The following is an 18,698-nucleotide window of genomic DNA, read 5'->3' on the forward strand; positions in this document are numbered from 1 at the left end:
CATGTTCCAATAAAACTTTATTTACAAAAACAAGTAGCAGGTCAGAGTTTGCTGACCCCTGATCTAAATCAAAGACTCTGGCCAGCACGGAGGCTCATGCCTGCAATCCCAGCACTTTGAGAGACCAAGGCAGGCAAATTGCCTGAGCTCAGGAGTTCAAGACCAGCTTGGGCAAGACGGCGAAATCCCATCTCTACTAAAAATACAAAAAATTAGCTGGGTGTGATGGTGGACACCTGTAGTCCCAGGTACTTGGAGGCTGAAGCATGAGAATTGCTTGAGCATAGGAGGCAGAGCTTGCAGTGAGACCCTATCTCAAAAAAACAAAACAAAACAAAAAAATCTAACATAAAAAAAAATCCAGGCTGAGTTCAGAGGCTCACACCTATAATCCCAACATTTTGGGAGGCTGACGGGGTGGCACCTGAAGTTAGGAGTGTGAGATCAGCCTGGTCAACATGGTGAAACCATATCTCTACTAAAAATACAAAAATCAGGCCAGGTACAGTGGCTCACCCCTGTAATCCCAGCACTTTGGGAGGCCGAGGCAGGTGGATCACCTGAGGTCAGGAGTTGGAGACCAGCCTGGCTAACATAGTGAAACCCCGTTTCTACTAAAAACACAAAATCAGCCGGACGTGGGGCGGGCACCTATAATCCTAGCTACTCAGGAGTCTGAGGCAGGAGAATCACTTGAACCTGGGAGGTCGAGTTTGCAGTGAGCCGAGATCATGCCAATTTACTCCAGCTGGGTTACAAGAGTGAAACTCCATCTCAAAAAACAAACGAACAAACAAAAAACACAAAAAATATTAGCCAGGCATGGTGGCAGGTGCCGGTAATCCCAGCTACTCGGGTGGCCGAGGCAGGAGAATCGCTTGAACCCAGGAGGCAGAGATAGCAGTGAGTCAAGATCTTCCCACTGCGCTCCAGCCTGGGTGACAGAGTCAGACTCTGTTTCTAAATAAATATATACTCTGGAGGCTAGAGTGTTAGACGCACACAGACTCAGAATGTTAGAATCACAGACTGTTGAAACCAACAGATCCTACAATGTGAGTTACAGGCTATTTGAATCACAGGATTCTAGAATGTCACAGCAGAACCTTGGAGGGTTAGAAGCACAGCTCCAATAGTTAGATGTTCGAATTCTGTAGACGCTCTATACGTTGACAGGGAAGTCGGGCTCTGAGCAGTGTAACACTGCGGCTGCCAGCCACAGGAGACTACAGAGCACTTGAAATGTCCTCGGGTTTGAGATAAGAACTGCTTCGAGTGTAAAATACACACCAGATTTTGAAAACACAGGCTCTGGGCCTGCCTCTCTCTCTATATATATTTTGAAACGGAGTTTCACTCTTGTTGCCCAGGCTGGAGTGCAATGATGTGATCTCAGCTCACTGCAACCTCTGCCTCCAGGGTTCAAGCAATTCTCCTACCTCAGCCTCCCACAAGAAGCTGGGATTACAGGTGTCTGCCACCATGCCCAGCTAGCTTTTTGTAATTTTAGTAGTGATGAGGTTTCTCCATGTTGGTCAGGCTAGTCTCAAACTCCTGACCTCAAGTGATCTTCCTGCCTCGGCCTCCCAAAGTGCTGGGACTACAGGCACGTGCCACCATGCCCAGCTAATTTTTGTATTTTTTAGTAGAGATAGGGTTTCACCGTATTGGTCAGGCTGGTCTTGAACTCCTGACTTCGTGATTCGCGCGCCTCAGCCTCCCACAGTGCTGGGATTACAGGCGTGAGCCACCACGCCTGGCCACTCACAGTCGATTTCTGTTGGCCTGTGCTGCTCTAGAGAGGTGCCCCCCTGGCCCTGAGAGGTGGGAGGCTCAGGAAGGTCACATGATACAGATCAAGAGGAAGACACTTTGGCCCCAGGACTTGGGGGCACCCTGGTCTGAAGAGTGGATGAGTGAATACGACCCGGGACTGCAGGGAGTGGGGGTGGGTGCCGGAAAGGGGACACAGCCCGACTCAGCCAAGCCCATCATTCACTTCCCTTCCCTACCACTTCCCCTTTGGAACTTGATGAGCCAGCAGATTCCCCAAGCTGCAGATTTGGCAATCGTCTGCGCTTGCAGCCCACTTCCCTCCCGGGCAAGGCTGGTCCACACCAGACAGGGGCTGTCCTGGAAAGGCTACCACCGGGATCCCACTTGCTGGCCTCCAGCTGGATCTAGAAGACCACTGTGAGGCCCAGCTCTTGGGACACTATCTCCTTCCCAAAACGAGGAGTTGCACTGCCTGCAACTCACTTCCGAAGCCAGGAAAGCTGCAGATGACTGGGCATCTAGATGGAATGTAGGGGTTGGGGAGGCAGAGGAGGAAGTCAGGGAGGTCTTCCTGGAGGAGGTAGCCACTGAAGGAAGGTAGAATGGAGGCAGGGATGGTCTGGAAAAAACAGACTGGGTAGTCAGGAGATCAGGGAAGGGGCAAGGCAAAGACTCAAATAGGAGAGGATGGAGGGCATGGGTCAGGCAGGGCGTGGGGTGGGAGGGAGGTAGCATCCAGGATGGGTCCCAGGCTCAGGCCTGGGTGACTGGGTGGACCACGGGGTCGTCTTTACAGTCGGGAGGGAAGGGGAGGAAGAGGTTCGAGGGACACTGCGGAGGTCAGTCTGGGTGTGGCGAGTGGGTGGGGAGGCCAGGTGTGGAAAGAGAGACGCCGAAGGTATTGGGTGGAGCTGCAGGAGTGTGTACCAAGTGAACTGGACACACAGCTCAGGAATGCCGATGTCAAACGGGACAAAACTCTGCAAAGGACAAAGAGGAGGGGCCAGCAGAGAGGCGCAGGAAAACCATCCAGGTCAGGGCGATCTGGGAAGGGGCCCGAGCAGGCGGGAAGAGGCCAGGAGACTGATGTTGTCTTTTTGGGGAGGAGGCTGCCAGGAGCCCACCCCCGGGAGCTGAAGGCAGCTGGGACTCAGGTCCTTCCTTGTGACCTCGATGTTGGGGGAATCTGCACCAATGAGGACAAGTTGCAGAGAGGATCTTGTCCCAGGTACCAACAGCTACTCCCGAGCAGGCAAAGACACCACGCGCAGCCGCTTCCGCAAGCTCAAGAGACGGCAGCTTCCGTCCTCCTAGATGCGCAATTTTTTGTTTATTTGTTTGGAGCCAGAGTCTTGCTCTGTCACCCAAGCTGGAGTGCAGTGCCTGGATCACGGCTCACTGCGGCCTCAAACTCCTGTGCTCAAGCGATCCTCCAGCCTGAGACTGAGTAGCTGGGACCACAGGCACCACCACCACACTGGCTACTTTTTTAATTAAAAGAATTTTTTTTTGAGTCTCACTCTGTTGCCCAGGCTGGAGTGCCGTGGCACGATCATAGCTGACCGCAACCTCTGCTTCTCAGGTTCAAGTGATTCTCACGCCTCAGCCTCCTGAGTAGCTGGGGCTACAGGTATGCATCATTGTGTCCAGCTAATTTTTGTATTTTTAGTAGAGATGGAGTTTCATTATGTTGGTCAAGCTGATTTTGAATTCCTAGCTTCAAGTGATCTGCCCAGCTCAGCCTCCCAAAGTGTTGGGATTACAGGAGTGAGCCACCACGCTTGGACTAAGTTTTTTGAAGATGGGGTCTCACTACCTTGCCCAGACTGACCTCCCAAAGGGCTGGGATTACAGATGTAAGCCACCGCCTCACTGTTCTTAATACAACATATGATCGTATCATATTAGTAAGTATTTCACCTACTTCTTTTTACTTATTTAATGTGGCTATTAGAAAGCAAAGATACACATGTGACCCACATTGGATTTCTGTTGGACAGCATTAGTCTGTACACTATTTTTTTTTTTTTTTTTTGAGACAGAGTTTTGCTCTTGTTACCCAGGCTGGAGTGCAATGGTGCGATCTTGGCTCACCGCAACCTCCGTCTCTTGGGTTCAGGCAATTCTCCTGCCTCAGCCTCCTGAGTAGCTGGAATTACAGGCACGTGCCACCATGCCCAGCTAATTTTTTGTATTTTTAGTAGAGATGGGGTTTCACCGTGTTGACCAGGATGGTCTCGATCTCTTGACCTTGTAATCCACCCGCCTCGGCCTCCCAAAGTTCTGGGATTACAGGTGTGAGCCACCGCACCCAGCCCTATTTTTTTTTTTTAGGTGGAGTCTTGCTCTATTGCCAGGCTGGAGCGCATGGCGTGATCTCAGCTCACTGCAACCTCTGCCTCGTGGATTCAAGCGATTCTCCTTCCTCAGCCTCCCAAGTAACTGGGATTACAGGCGCGAGCCACCACGCACGGCTAATTTTTTTTGTATTTTTAGTAGAGACGGGGTTTCACCATGTTGGCCAGGCTGGTCTCGAACTCCTGACCTCAAGGGATCTGCCGGCCTCGGCCTCCCAAACTAATGGGATTACAGGCATGAGCCACCGCACCTGACTGGTCTGCATGCTGTTTCTGGATAATCCATGCACATCCACACCACACGATCAGAGCAGAAATACTGTGATATGGTTTGGCTTCTCCCCAGCTCAATCTCAACTTGAATTGTATCTCCCAAAATTCCCATGTGTTGTGGGAGGGACCCAGAGTAGGTAATTGAATCAAGCACGCCAGGCTGGAGCACAGTGGCACCATCTCAGCTCACTGCAGCCTCCCGAGTAGCTGGGATCACAGGCGCACGCCACCACAGTACTTTTAGAGACTGGGTTTCACCATGTTGGCCAAGATGGTTTTGATCTCTTGACCTCATGATCCGCCCACCTCGGTTTCCTAAAGTGTTGGGATTACAGGCATGAGCTACCTTGCCCAGCCGTAACTGAGTTTTATGATTCACATATGTTAAGACATTCTCTGCTATGCATCAAATATCACACATGTTTTGTTTTATATTATATTGCTCAAAAGAGAAAAAAGTCTGTGGTCTCCCCCATCTTACTCATTCTGTCAAGCCCCTGCTAATTCCATTAGGTTGAACCCTAAGAAATTGCCAACATTCAGTCTATTTTGGGGTGGGGTGTGTGTAATGATTTATTGATTTGTTGCTTTTGAAAAACCGTGGCACAGTGGCTCGTGTCTATAATCCCAGCACTTTGAGAGGTGAGGTGGGAGGGTTTTGTGAGCCCAGGAATTCAAGACCAGCCTGGGCAACATAGTGACACCCTGTCTTGATTTAAAAAAGAAGGAACAAGCTGGGTGTGGTGGCATGTGCCTTAGTCTCAGGTACTCAGGAGACTGAGGCAGGAGGATTGCTTGAGCCTGGGGAGGCGAGGGCAGCATAGGCTGCAGTCAGCTGAGATCACACCACTGTACTCTAGCCTGGGTGACAGAGTGACACTCTGTCTCAAGAAAAGAAAAAAAGTAGAAGAAAAATTGTAGTAAAAGGTATTTGACATAAAATTTACCATTAGTGGCGTTTCATGCATTCACGGTGTTGTGCATCCATTACCAATATCTTGTTCCAGAACATTCTCCCCAAAAGGAAACCCCGTACCCATCAGGCAGTCACTCCCCATTCTCTACCTCTCAACCCCTGGAGACCACCAATGTGCATTTGAACTCTACAGATCTGCTGAAATTTGACCTTTTCGCCTGACCTGGTAGCTGAGGACTGTAATCTCAGCACGTTTGAAGGCCAAGGTGGGACGATTGCTTGAGACTAGGAGTTCAAGACCAGCCTTGCCAACATAGTGAGACCCCTGTCTCCTCTTCTTCTTCTTCTTTTTTTTTTTTTGAGACTGAATCTCCGTTGCCAGGCTGGAGTGCAATGGCGCAGTCTTGGCTCACTGCAACCTCCACCTCCCAGGTTCAAGTGATTCTCCTGCCTTAGTCTCCTGAGTAGCTGGTATTACAGGCATGCACCACCACGCCCAGTTAATTTTTTTATTTTTAGTGGAGATAGGGTTTCACCATGTTAGCCAGGATGGTCTTAATCTCTTGACCTTGTGATTTGCCTGCCTCGGCCCCCCAAACTGCTAGAATTACAGGCATGAGCCACCGTGCCTGGCCAACCCCTGGCTCTTTTGGAAAAAATAAGTAAATAAATAAAAGAAAGAAAAATATAAGAAATTCAACCTTTTTGACCTAGAAAAATGACAATTTCATATAGATTGACTTAAGAACCTTCTAGGATGGCTGGGTGTGGTGGCTCACATCTGCAATCCCAGCACTTTGGGAGGCTGAGGCATGTGGATCATTTGAGGTAAGGAATTCGAGACAAGCCTGGCCAACATGGTGAAACCTGTCTCTACTACAAATGCAAAAATTAGCCACCTGTGGTGGCAGGTGACTGTAATCCCAGCTACTCAGGAGACTGAGGCAGGAGAATTGTTTGAACCTGGGAGGTGGAAGTCGCAGTGAGCTGAGATCGCCCCATTGTACTGCAGCCTGGGAGACAGAGCAGGACTGTCTCACACATACAAAAAAAGAAAGAAAGAAAAAAGAAAAAGAAGAAATCTTGTAGGATGTTCTCATTCAAAGTTTCTCCCAGGAGGAAAACGCTGGTGAGTTGGCATGGTGCTTGGCTTTTCACAGGGTGGCTGAGAGAGAATTCCCCCTCCACATACACGCTGACCCTCCTCTTGCCTCCCGAGGTCTGCAGAGGCCCTGTCTTTGGCCCATAACAACCCCCAGACTCCCAAGGGATAGCCCGCAGCTCCAGGACACCAGAAAATCTTTGCCTTCTCAAATCTAAGACTTTTGTTTTGTTTTTGTTCTTTTGAGAGGGAGTCCTGCTCTATTGCCCCGGCTGGAGTGCGGTGGCACAATCTTAGCTCATTGCAAGCTTCGCCTCCCAGGTTCAAGTGATTCTCCTGCCTCAGCCTCCTGAATATCTGGGATTACAGGTGCCTGCCACCACTCTCAGCTATTTTTTTTTTTTTGTATTTTCAGTAGAGGCGGGGTTTCACAATGTTGGCCAGGATGGTCTGGCTCTCTTGACCTTGTGATCTGCCCGCCTTGGCCTCCCAAAGTGCTGAGATTACAGAAGTCAGCCACTGCACTCAGACTCAAATCTAAGACACATAAAAATTTTTTTCTTTTTAATTTTAAATTACTTTTTAGAGTCAGGGTTTTTCTGTGTTGCCCAGGCTGGCGTGCAGTGGAACATTCATAGTTCACTGAAGCTTGACCTCCTGGACTCAAGGGATCCTCCCACCTCAGCCTCCACCTCCCACCTCAGCCTCCACCGTAGCAGGGACTACTGGCTTGCTTCAACATGCCTGGCTAATTAAAACAAATTTTGGGCAGCTGGATGCTGTGGTTCATGCCTGTAATCTCAGCACTTTGGAAGGCCAAGGTGGGAGGATTGCTTGAGTCCAGGAATTGTAGACCAGACTGGGCAGCAGAGACAGACTGCATCTCTACAAAAAAAAACTTATTTTTTAAATTAGCTGGGCCGAGTGTGCTGGCTCATGCCTGTAATCCCAGCACTTTGGGAGGCCGAGGCGGGTGGATCACGAGGTCAAGAGATCGAGACCATCCTGGTCAACATGGTGAAACCCTGTCTCTACTAAAAATACAAAAATTAGCTGGGCATGGGGGTGCACGCCTGTAGTCCCAGCTACTCGGGAGGCTGAGGCAGGAGAAATGCTTGAACCTGGAAGGTGGAGGTTGCAGTGAGCTGAGATTGCACCACTGCACTCCAGCCTGGCGCCTGGCAACAGCGCAAGGCTCTGTCTCAAAAAAAAAAAAAGAAAAGAAAAATAAAGAAAGTTTGAGCTGATAACCGGTTCCCACAGGCGGTTGGGGCTGGCAGGATGTGGGAGAGGAGGGGGTCTCCCGGGACAGAGAGCGGGGGAGGGGACTGGGAGGATGTTTTTCTCTCTGAGGGTCCAGGGTGAGGGTCTGAGGGTCCGGGGTGAGGGTCTGAGGGTCCGGGGTGAGGGTCTGAGGGTCCAGGGTGAGGGTCTGAGGGTCCGGGGTGTGGGTCTGAGGGTCCGGGATGAGGGTCTGAGGGTCCGGGGTGAGGGTCTGAGGGTCCGGGATGAGGGTCTGAGGGTCCGGGGTGTGGGTCTGAGGGTCCGGGATGAGGGTCTGAGGGTCCGGGGTGAGGGTCTGAGGGTCCGGGGTGAGGGTCTGAGGGTCCAGGGTGAGGGTTGGCCAACTCAGGGTCAGCTATAGAGGGAAACAGAGCAGAGGACGCCCTGGGTCAGACGGTGAGTCCCAGCCTCCTGTATCAGGAACAGTTTCCTCCAGCAAAGAGATTACATTCTCTAAAACAATAACAAAAGAAATATGTAAATGTATCCCTTGAATCCCTAAAGCATGCACAGAAAAAACCACATACTAAAAGAACTGTTGACGGAAGAGGTTCCAAGGTTGGGGCTGGAGCCACTTCCTCCTGCTAAGGCCTGCATGGTGTGTGCATGTTAGGATTTCATAGTAGGCCGAGCACGCCTGTAATCCCAGCGCTTTGGGAGGTGGAGGCAGCCGGATCACCTGAGGTTGGGAGTTTGAGACTAGCCTGACCAATATGGAGAAACCCGGTCTCTACTGAAAACACAAGATTAGCCAGGCATGGTGGTGCATGCCTGTAATCCCAGCTACTCAGGAGGCTGGGGCAGGAGAATCACTTGAACATGGGAGGTAGAGACTGCAGTGAGCCGAGATTGTGCCACTGCACTCCAGCCTGGCAGCCTGGGCGACAGACTCAGATTCTGTCTCAAAAGGAAAAAAAAAAGAGAGAGAGAGAAAGAATTGCTATTATGTCTGGGCAGGTTGGCTCACTTCTATAATCCCAGGACTTTGGGAGGTCGAGTGTGAGGACTGCTTTAGGCTGGTCAACACAGCAAGACCCCACCTCTACAAAAAATTTTTAAAAATTAGCCATATGTGTTGATGCATGCCTGTAGATCCAGCTACTTGGGAGGCTGAGGTGGGAGAATCACTTGAGCCTAGGAGTTTGAGGCTGTAGTGAGTCATGATCTTGTCACTGTACTCCAGCCTGGGTGACAGAGTGAGACTCCATCTCTAAAGAAAAAGTAAAAAATCGGCCAGGTACAGTGGCTCACACCTGTAATCCCAGCATTTTGGGAGGCTGAGGCGTGTGGATCATGAGGTCAGGAGTTCAAAACCAGCCTGGCTAAGATGGTGAAACCCCGTCTCTACTAAAAATACAAAAATTAGTCAGGCGTGGTGGCACATGCCTATAGCCCCAGTTACTCAGGAGGTTGAGGTAGGAGAATTGCTTGAACCCAGGAGGTGGAGGGTGTGGTGAGCCGAGATCGCGCCACTGCACTCCAGCCTGGGCAACAGAGTGAGACTCCGTCTCAAAATAAGAAAAAAAAAAAAGAAAAGAAAGAAAACAAATAGTAAAGAATCACTATGGCCAATAACATCTTCCCATTTTACAGATGAGGCCCAAGGAAGGCTCAGGATGTGTCTCTGCTTTGCCTACCTCTGAAGCCCTGGGCTCTGCGCTTGGGCTGCTGCGGTATCTGCAGAGAATGTGATCCTGGGCTGCCTTCCTCAGAGCCGACAGGAGGGAGGGATGTTTATCTGTCCCGAGGCTGTGGAAGGGAGGGGTTGGGCCCAGAACTGGAGGCCTGGAGGTGGCTGGGGCAGTTGGCATGTTGTGGCGAGACAGAATCCAGGCCACGACCTCTAAGGCTTTGACCAGCAAGCCACACGCAGGTCTGGCTTTCGGGAAACTGGGCCTTCCAGATTAGGGTTGGGGAAATGGGACCAGCCCTCCACCCATCGGAGCCCTCTCCGGCCTTGCCAGCTGCCCGGTAATTTTGGGTTCTGTGACTCATGGGAAGACAGGGGAAACACACCCTGGGAGTGAGACAAGGCCACTCCTGTTTATTTTACTCCTTATGAAGGTTGGCTGGGACCAGTGAGGTGGCAGTGCTCAGAAGCGTCCCATAGGAGCCCTGGCAGACAGGACGGACTTCCAGGACTCTACCAGCTGCCAGACCCAGCGGGGAGAGACCCCAGACCTCCTAGGTGCTCGCCGTAGGCCCGGATTGTGCTCCCAAGTGGCGTTTGACCCACGAGGGGACCCTCTTGGAAGAGACGGTAAGGACGGAGGCAATGAGGGAAGGAGGAGGAAGAGGGAGGGATTGTATGATCTTGGCTTCTTGGAATCGTGACTTTCCGAACCTGGGCAGCAGAAGTGGGATTTGGGAAGGGAAGTCTTATTAGGGCCACATTGGAATGCACATCAGAGTCCTGGACTCTTGGAATTGACTTGGGCAGCCCAGTAGCAAAGTTTTGGTCAAAGGATCCAAATGGTTTTTCACACAGGCATGCAGGAAACAGCCTCTGTCAAACCCATGGGAATTCCTGTAGCTTCGGGCAAATCTACCAAACTCACATTGCTGAGTGAAAGGGCTTGCTTGCTAGGCATGCTACAGCTTTTCTCCCTCTCTCTCTCTCTCTCTCTCTCTCTCTCTCTCTCTCTCTCTCTCTCTCTCTCTCCCTCTCTCTCTCTCTCTCTCTCTCTCTCAACAGGGTCTTGCTCTGTTGCCCAGGTTAGAGTGCAGTGGTGCGATCTTAGCTCACTGCAACCTCCACCTCCCAGGTTCAAGCAATTCTCCTGCCTCAGCCTCCTGAGTAGCTGGGATTACAAGTGCGTGTCACCAAGCCCAGGTAATTTTTGTATTTTTAGTAGAAAAGGAGTTTCACTATGTTGGCCAGGCTGGTCTCCAACGTTTGACCTCAGGTGATTTGCCTACCTTGGCCTCCCAAACTGCTGGGATTACAGGTGTGAGCCACCATGCCTGGCCATAATTTTTTTGGGAATTTTTAGTAGAGACAGGGATTCACCATGTTGAACAGTTATTCTCTAACTTCTGATCTCAGGTGATCCTCCCACCTTGGCCTCCCAAAGTGCTGGGATTATAGGCATGAACCACCGCCCCTGGCCCCCTCAATGTTCTATCACAAAATCCGTCCACATTCTTGTGTGGGTCTGTTCATTCTCATCGTGTAGAATATTCCTCAGTGTGAACATCCCATGATGTGTTCATCCACTCCGCTGTGGGTGGCTTCTTGAGAAGTTTCCCATCCTGGCTGCTGTGAACATTCTGGCACATGTGTTCTGGTGAGGATATGTGTGCTTTCCCGGGAGGGAGGTGTATTGCCAGATCTCGAGGGAGGAATCCTCGAAGATGGATGGTCAGGAAGAAAGAATGTTCAGCCTTCTTTGATTCTGCTCCAGGGTTTCCCAGAGCAGAAGATCCAGCAAGACTGGATCCACAGACAGGCATGCACCAAGAGGCAGTCACAACAAAAGAAACCCAGCCGGGTGCGTAATCCCAGCACTTTGGGAGGCCCAGGCAGGTGGATCACGAGGTCAAGAGATTGAGACCAGCCTGGCCAACATGGTGAAACCCTGTCTCTACTAAAAATACAAAAATTATCTGGTGGTGGCAGGCGCCTGTACTCCCAGCTCCTCGGGAGGCTGAGGCAGGAGAATCGCTTGAATTTGAGAGATGGAGGTTGCAGTGAGCCGAGATCACGCCTCTGAGCTCTAGTCTGATGACAGAGTGAGAACAGAGTGAAACTCCGTCTCAAAAAAAAAAAAAGAAAGAAACAAAATGAAACATAAGTGTCCACTTAGTCACTCCGTTCCTCGGTTTACTCTTTTATTCTTTCTTTTACCAAATATTGATGGTGCCTGTGCTGTGCACCAGGTTCTGCCCCAGATGCTGGGGACACAGCAGCACCCAAGGCTGGAAGGGACTGATGTTCTGGGAAATGAGGACGATAATATTGACCTTGTTGGAAACAGATGCTGGAAACAGATGCTCGGTGCTGCAAAGAAAAATCAGCACTGAGACGAAGGATCTTTCAGCAACGCGATTTTTACTTCCTGGACTGCAGGAAGGGGACCCTCGCTAGCCATCTTGCCACCAGCGTACAATGAATAAAGGAAAGCAGAACAGTTTATCCCTTATGCATTTGGGGTCGTCCTTACTGCAGTGTCTGATCTCCATTGGCTGGAGCCAGACCTCACAATCTAAACTAAAACCCAATTGGCTAATCACTTAAAACTTTTCTCAACAGGTAAAAGCAATGGAGAGCTGGGACAGGCCTGTGAGCACGTCCAGCACAGATATCCTGGTTAAAGAACAAGGACATAGAATGTACTATGTGCCTGTAAGTGTGGCATGTCTAACAGCTACATAGGATAGGGCTTAACAAAGTTATTAGCACACTTTTTCTTTACCAAGAAAGGAAACTTGAAAAAGGAATTTTTCTGCTCCCACAGGCCTCAAGCGTTTGCGATGAGGGCTATATCCTGTTGATCACAGGTGCTCAATAAAAGTCATTGATGATTTTAATTATTATGAAATAATAAGAACGGTACCTATGCTTTATAATCCAGATTTAAGTACAGATGTCCTTTGACTTACGATGGGTTTATTTCTCCATCAGCTCATCATAAGGCCGGGCGCAGTGGCTCACGCCTATAATTGCAGCACTTTGGGAGGCTGAGGTGGGAGGATTGCTCACTAAGAGTTCAAGACCAGCCTGGGCAACATAGTGAGACCCAACTCTACAAAAATAAGAAATTAGCTGGACCTGCTGGCGTGCGATGGTGTGCAGTCCCAGCTACTCAGGAGGCTGAGGCAGGAGGATCACTTGAGTCTGGGAGGCAGAGGTTGTGGTGAGCCGAGATTGCACCACCAAACTCAGCCTGGGAGACTAAACGAGACCTGATCTCGAGACAAAAACGAAAACAAAACAGAACAAAAACCCCATCATAAGTTGAAAATGTCGGAAGTCAGATTGCATTTAATACACCAAGCCTACCGAACACCATAGCCCACCTTTTTTTTTTCTGAGATGGAGTCTTGCTCTGTCGCCCAGGCTGGAGTGCAATGGCACAATGTCGGCTCACTGCAACCTCCGCCTCCCGGGTTCAAGCGATTCCTCTCCTGCCTCAGCCTCCCAAGTAGCTGGGACTACAGGTGCGCGCCACCATGCTCAGCTAATTTTTTATATTTTTAGTAGAGATGGTTTTCATCATGTTAGCCAGGATGGTCTCCATCTCCTGACCTCTTGATCTGCCCTCCTTGGCCTCCCAAAGTCCTGGGATTACAGGAGAGAGCCACCGCGCCTGGCCTTTGTTTTTTTTTTTTTTTTTTTTTTTTTGAGACAGGGTCTCATTCTGTTGTCCAGGCTGGAGTGCAGTGGCATGATTTTGGCTCACTACAGCCTTGACCTCACAGGCATAGCCTACCTCAAATGTGTTCAGAATACTTATATTACCCTACAATAAGACAAAATCATCTAAGCCAAATCCAACTTTTCTTTTTTTTGGAGACGGAGTCTCACTCTGTGACCCAGGCTGGCGTGCAGTGGTATGATCTCAGCTCACTGCAAACTCTAGGTTCAAGGGATTCTCCTGCCTCCGACTCCTGAGTAGCTGGGATAACAGGCACTCGCCACCATGCCGGGGTAATTTTTAAAAACATTTTTAGTAGAGATGGGGCTTCACCATGTTGACCAGCCTACTCTTGGACTCCTGGCTTTAAGTGATCCGTCTGCCTAGGACTGCCAAAGTGTTACGATTACCGGTGGGAGCTGCACCAGCCCCGTTTCTCATTATTGAATAAATAATGGGTTTCACGGCCCTGACGCACTTTGAAATTTAACTACTGCTGGGTGTGGTGACTCAAGCCTGTAATCCCAGTACTTTGGGAGGCCGAAGCAGGTGGATCACGAGGTCAGGAGTTTGAGAGAAGCTTGGCCAACATGGTGAAACCCTGTATCTACTAAAAATATAAGAATTAGCCAGCTGTGGCGGCGTGGACCTGTAATCCCAGCTACTTGGGAGGCTGAGGCAGGAGAATCACTTGAACCCGGAAGTCGGATTATAACCATAATTTCTCATTATTGTTATTGAATGGCCTTTAGTTACTAAGCATGACTTGTGCAGCCAGTGGACTGTTTTTGAGGCTTTGGGGATGAATGTGCAGATAGACAGGAAAACAGAACTCAGGCACATCAACTAGAAAAGATGAAGAGATGGAACAATGGGTGTTGAAAGCTTCGTTTCTGGTTAAAACATTGCAAAGAAAACAATATCTCCCATAGCATCGCTCTGGGCTTACAGTTCGGCAAATTCACAGCAAGTCTCCTGGATTGTAATCAACAAGGGCTGGGTAGGGTGGAGTCTTTGCAGGGTGAGAGGATGCCTGTGGACGGCGATAAGAGCGGCCAGCACATGTGTGAAACCCACTGAAAACCGGTGCTGTTCTGAGCCAGATGCTTCTAATTCATTGAATTCCTATGCACCTCCTAAAGTAGGTGTATTATTCTTCCCATATTACTGAGGCACAGATAGGTTAGGTGACTTGCTCAAGGCCACACAGCTGGTGGGAATTTGAGGGTTTTTGTTGTTGTTTGCTGGGTTGGTTTTTGTGACAGTCTCACTCTTGTCACCCAGGCTGGAGTGCAGGGGCATGATCTTGGCCCCCTGCAACCTCCACCTCCAGAGTTCAAGTGATTCTCCTGCCTCAGTCTCCCGAGTAGCTTGGATTATAGACATCTGCTAACATGCCAGGCTGATTTTTGTATGTTTAGTAGAGATTGGGTTTCACCATGTTGCCCAGGCTGGTCTCGAACTGCTGGCCTCAAGTGATCTGCCCATCTCGGCCTCCCAAAGTGCTGGGATTATAGGTGTGACCCACTGCACTCAGGTAGGGGGGGTTTCAGTTTTAAAATGCTGTACATTTCCCTCCCCTCCCCTCCCCTCCCCTCCCCTCCCCTCCCCTCCCCTGCCCTCCCCTCCCCTGCTAACTGCAGCCTTGAACTCCTGGGCTCATACAGTCCTCCACCCCAGTCTTTGAAAATGTTGGGATTACAGGCATGAACTACTATGCCCAGCTAGTTTTAAAATTTTTTGTAGAGACGGAGGGTCTCACTATGCTGCCTAGGCTGGTCTTGAACTCTTGGCCACACACAGTCCTTCCTCCTTAGCCTTGCAATGTACTAAAATCACAGGTGTGAGCCACTGCACCTCGCAAAATTCTACACACCTTTTGCTCTAGGGATAAAAGTCATTTGAAAGTGGAATGCCAGGCTTCAAACACACACACCAGTGGCCTGGCCTGTTCACGGCTACCTGGTGTGGGGGAGGGGAGGGGAGTGCCCCACTTCCTCTCTGTCCTTCCTGTTGCCTCAATAGCAGCTGGAGTGCTGGGCAGTGCCAGCCAACCCATAATAGTCAGCAGAGAGCCACAGGGCCGGGTCATTGTGACATTGTGGGGGTTGGGGAGGGCGGAGACTCCTGAGTCCTGCTTGGTGGTCTATGGCTCAGCAGGTATGCAGGGTGCAGGTGGCCTGTGGGGCCAGTGCACTCTGCCATCCTGGCTGGAGTGCAGGGGTACAGTCAAGCTCACTCAATCTCCTAGGCTCAAGTGATTCTCCCACTTCAGCCTTCCCAGTAACTGAGATTACAGGCACGCATGACCATGCCAGGCTAAGTTTTTAAAATTTTCTTGTAGACATAGGGTCTCCCTGTGTTGCCCAGGCTGGTCTAGAACTCCTGACCTCAAGTAATCTTCCCACCTTGGCCTCTCAGATTGCTGGGATTACAAGCCCGAGCCCCCATGCCCAGCCCGAATATTCCAATGTGGGATTTTGGAATATTCTAGAATTCTAAGATGCCACCGAGCTACTTTTTGTTTGTTTTGAGAGGAGTCTTACTCTGTCGCCCAGGCTGGAGTGCAGTGGTGTGATCTCAGCTCACTGCCACCTCTGCCTCCCAGGTTTAAGCAACTCTCAGCCTCCCAAGTAGCTGGGATTAGAGGCACACGCCACCACACCCTGCTAATTTTTGTATTTTTAGTAGAGATAGGGTTGGCCTGATCTTGAACTCCTGGCCTCAAGTGATCCACCAGTCTCGGCCTCCCAAAGTGTTAGGATTAGGGTCATGAGCCACTGCACTCAGCCTAGACATCCAATATCTGTTTTTTTTTTTTTTTTTGAGACGGAGTCTCGCTCTGTCTCCTAGGCTGGAGTCAGTGGCACGATCACTGCAACCTCCGCCTCCCTGTGTTCAAGTGATTCTCCTGCTTCAGGCTCCTGAGTAGCTGGGACTACAGGTGCCCGCCACCATGACCAGCTAATTTTTATGTTTTTAGTAGAGATGGAGTTTCGCCATATTGGCCAGGCTGGTATTGAATTCCTGACCTTGGGTGATCCGCCTGCCTCGGCTTCCCAAAGTGCTGGGATTACAGGCGTGAGTCACCGCACCTGGACAGAGAATTCCAACATTCTAAAACACTGGAGTTCTCACGCGGAAACATTCTAGTTTGCGAGGTGCTGGTGGGCCAGGCTGATGGACACCCTGGCTCTCCAGGGACATGGAGTTTCCTCCTCTGAGTTTTCATCATGTTTCTCTCCTGCCCAGACACCAGGAGCCAGGATGGAGAACGCTTCTGTCAGCTATGACTATGGGGATTATGGTGACCTCTCGGACCTCCCAGTGGACTGCCCGGATGGCGCCTGCCTGACCATCGACCCGCTGCGCGTGGTCTCGCTCCTGCTGTATGTCGCCATCTTCCTGGTGGGGGTGCCAGGCAATGCCATGGTGGCCCGGGTGACGGGGAAGGAGGCCCGCTGGAGGGTGGGTGCCACCTGGTTGCTCCACCTGGCTGTGGCAGATTTGCTGTGCTGTTTGTCTCTGCCCATCCTGGCAGTGCCTATTGCCCGTGGGGGCCACTGGCCGTACGGGGCCTTGGGCTGTCAGGTGCTGCCGTCTGTCATCCTGCTGACCATGTATGCCAGCGTCCTGCTCCTGGCAGCTCTCAGTGTGGACCTCTGCCTCCTGGCTCTTGGGCCCGCCTGGTGGTCTATGACTCAGCGGGCGTGCAGGGTGCAGGTGGCCTGTGGGGCGGCCTGGACTTTGGCCTTGGTGCTCACCATGCCCTCCGCCGTCTACCGCCGGCTGCACCAGGACTACTTCCCCGCCCGGCTGCGGTGTGTGGTGGACTACTGCGGCTCTTCCAGCACCGAGAATGCAGTGACCTCCGTCCGCTTTCTTTTTGGCTTCCTAGGGCCCCTGGTGGCTGTGGTTAGCTGCCACATTGCCCTCCTGTGCCGGGCAGCTCGATACCGCTGGCCACTGGGCACAGCCGTCATGGTGGGGTTTTTTGTCTGCTGGGCACCCTACCACCTGCTGGGGCTGGTGCTCACCGTGGCGGCCCCGAACTCTGCACTCCTGGCCAGGGCCCTGCGAGCTGAACCCCTGGTCGTGGGCCTTGCCCTCGCTCACAGCTGCCTCAATCCCATGCTCTTCCTATATTTCGGGAGAGCTCAACTCTGCCAGTCACTGCCAGCTGCCTGTCACTGGGCCCTGAGGGAGTCCCAGGACAGGGATGAAGGTGTGGACAGCAAGAAATCCACCAGCCATGACCTGGTCTCGGAGATGGAGGTGTAGGATAGAGAGACACTGTGGATGTGTAATCTTCCCATTTCATGACACTGGCTTCAGGCATGGCTGGATCCAGGAGCTCAACGTTGTCTTTATTTTATTCCTTCCTTCATTTAACAGACATCCGTCATGCACCTGCTATGTGCAAGGCCAGCAGTGACCAAAGCAGACACAAATCCTGCCCTCAGGGAGCTGACATTCTACTGGAGGAAGACAGACTATAACAAAGGAATATAGGGCTGGGCACAGTGGCTCACGCCTGTAATCCCAGCACTTTGGGAGGCTGAGGTGGGTGAATCACTTGAGATCAGGAGTTCAAAACCAGCCTGGCCAACATGGCGAAACTCTGTCTCTACAAAAAATACAAAAGTTAGCCAGGTGTGGTGACGCACACCTGTAGTCCCAGCTACTCAGGAGGCTGAGGCAGGAGAATCGTTTTGAACTTGGGAGGCAGAGGTTGCAGTGAGCTGAGATCTTGCCCCTGCACTGCAGCCTGGGTGACAGAGTGAGACTGTCTCAAAAAATTAAAAAAAATATAAAAAATATAAAAGATTTTAATAGGATCCCTCTGGTTGCTGGTGGAGATGAGACTATGGGGGCAGCAGTGAAGAGCCCGAGAGGAGGCTACTGCCATGGTCCTAGCAGGAGGTGATAGTCATTTGGATCTGGGTAACAGAGCCGAGGTGCTGAGAGATTGACAGGTCATGATCTGTTTTGAAGGAAAGGCCATGTCCAGGCTCCTTAGCTCGGCATTCAAGGCTTCTCTCCAACCCTGGACACACTTACTCTCTAGCTTCTCAGACCCTATAGCAGACAGAATCATGGCCCCGATGATGTCCACATCCTAACCCCCTGAACCTGTGAACAGGTGACCTTCCATGGCAAAAGGGACTTTGCAGATGAGATTAAGCGAGAGATCTTGAGAAGGGGGTGTTATCCTGGATTGTCTGGGTGGGCTCCATGGAATCACAAGGGTCCTTTTAAGAGGGAGGCAGGAGGGTCAGGGTAGCTGGAGCTGTGACGATGGAAGCAGATGTCACAGTGACGTGAGGAGGTGCCAAAAAATGCAGGCAGCTCCAGAAGCTGAAACAGACAAGGAAACGGATTCTCTCTGAAGCTCCCAGAAGCAACACAGACCTGCCGACACTTTTAGAACTCTGAGGTGCAGACCTTTAAGAAAATACATTTGTATTGCTTCGAGTCAGTATGTTTGGGGTAATTTGTGACAGCAGCCGTGGGAAGCTAATGCACACCCTTCGGGCTATAATGTTTTCATGCCTCTGTGCCTTTCCTGAAGCTGTGCCACTGGCTGGAATGCCCTTCTGATCTCTGCTGTTCAGTTCACCAAGCAAGAGCCA

The 18,698-nt window shown here is 50.9% G+C and overlaps 1 protein-coding gene across 1 annotated transcript; it reads left to right on the plus strand.

Annotated features, from left to right (window-relative positions):
- Window positions 1-9,793: 9,793 nt before the first annotated feature.
- On the plus strand, window positions 9,794-17,486 carry C5AR2 (complement C5a receptor 2). Its single transcript, XM_054249657.2, has 3 exons — window positions 9,794-9,968; window positions 11,961-12,053; window positions 16,318-17,486. Exons 2-3 carry the CDS (start codon window positions 11,970-11,972, stop codon window positions 17,344-17,346), a joined length of 1,113 nt encoding a protein of 370 aa, XP_054105632.2. The 5' UTR covers window positions 9,794-9,968; window positions 11,961-11,969; the 3' UTR covers window positions 17,347-17,486.
- Window positions 17,487-18,698: the final 1,212 nt, after the last annotated feature.

Source organism: Callithrix jacchus, chromosome 22 (genome assembly GCF_049354715.1).
Source record: "Callithrix jacchus isolate 240 chromosome 22, calJac240_pri, whole genome shotgun sequence".
NCBI lineage: Eukaryota > Metazoa > Chordata > Mammalia > Primates > Cebidae > Callithrix > Callithrix jacchus.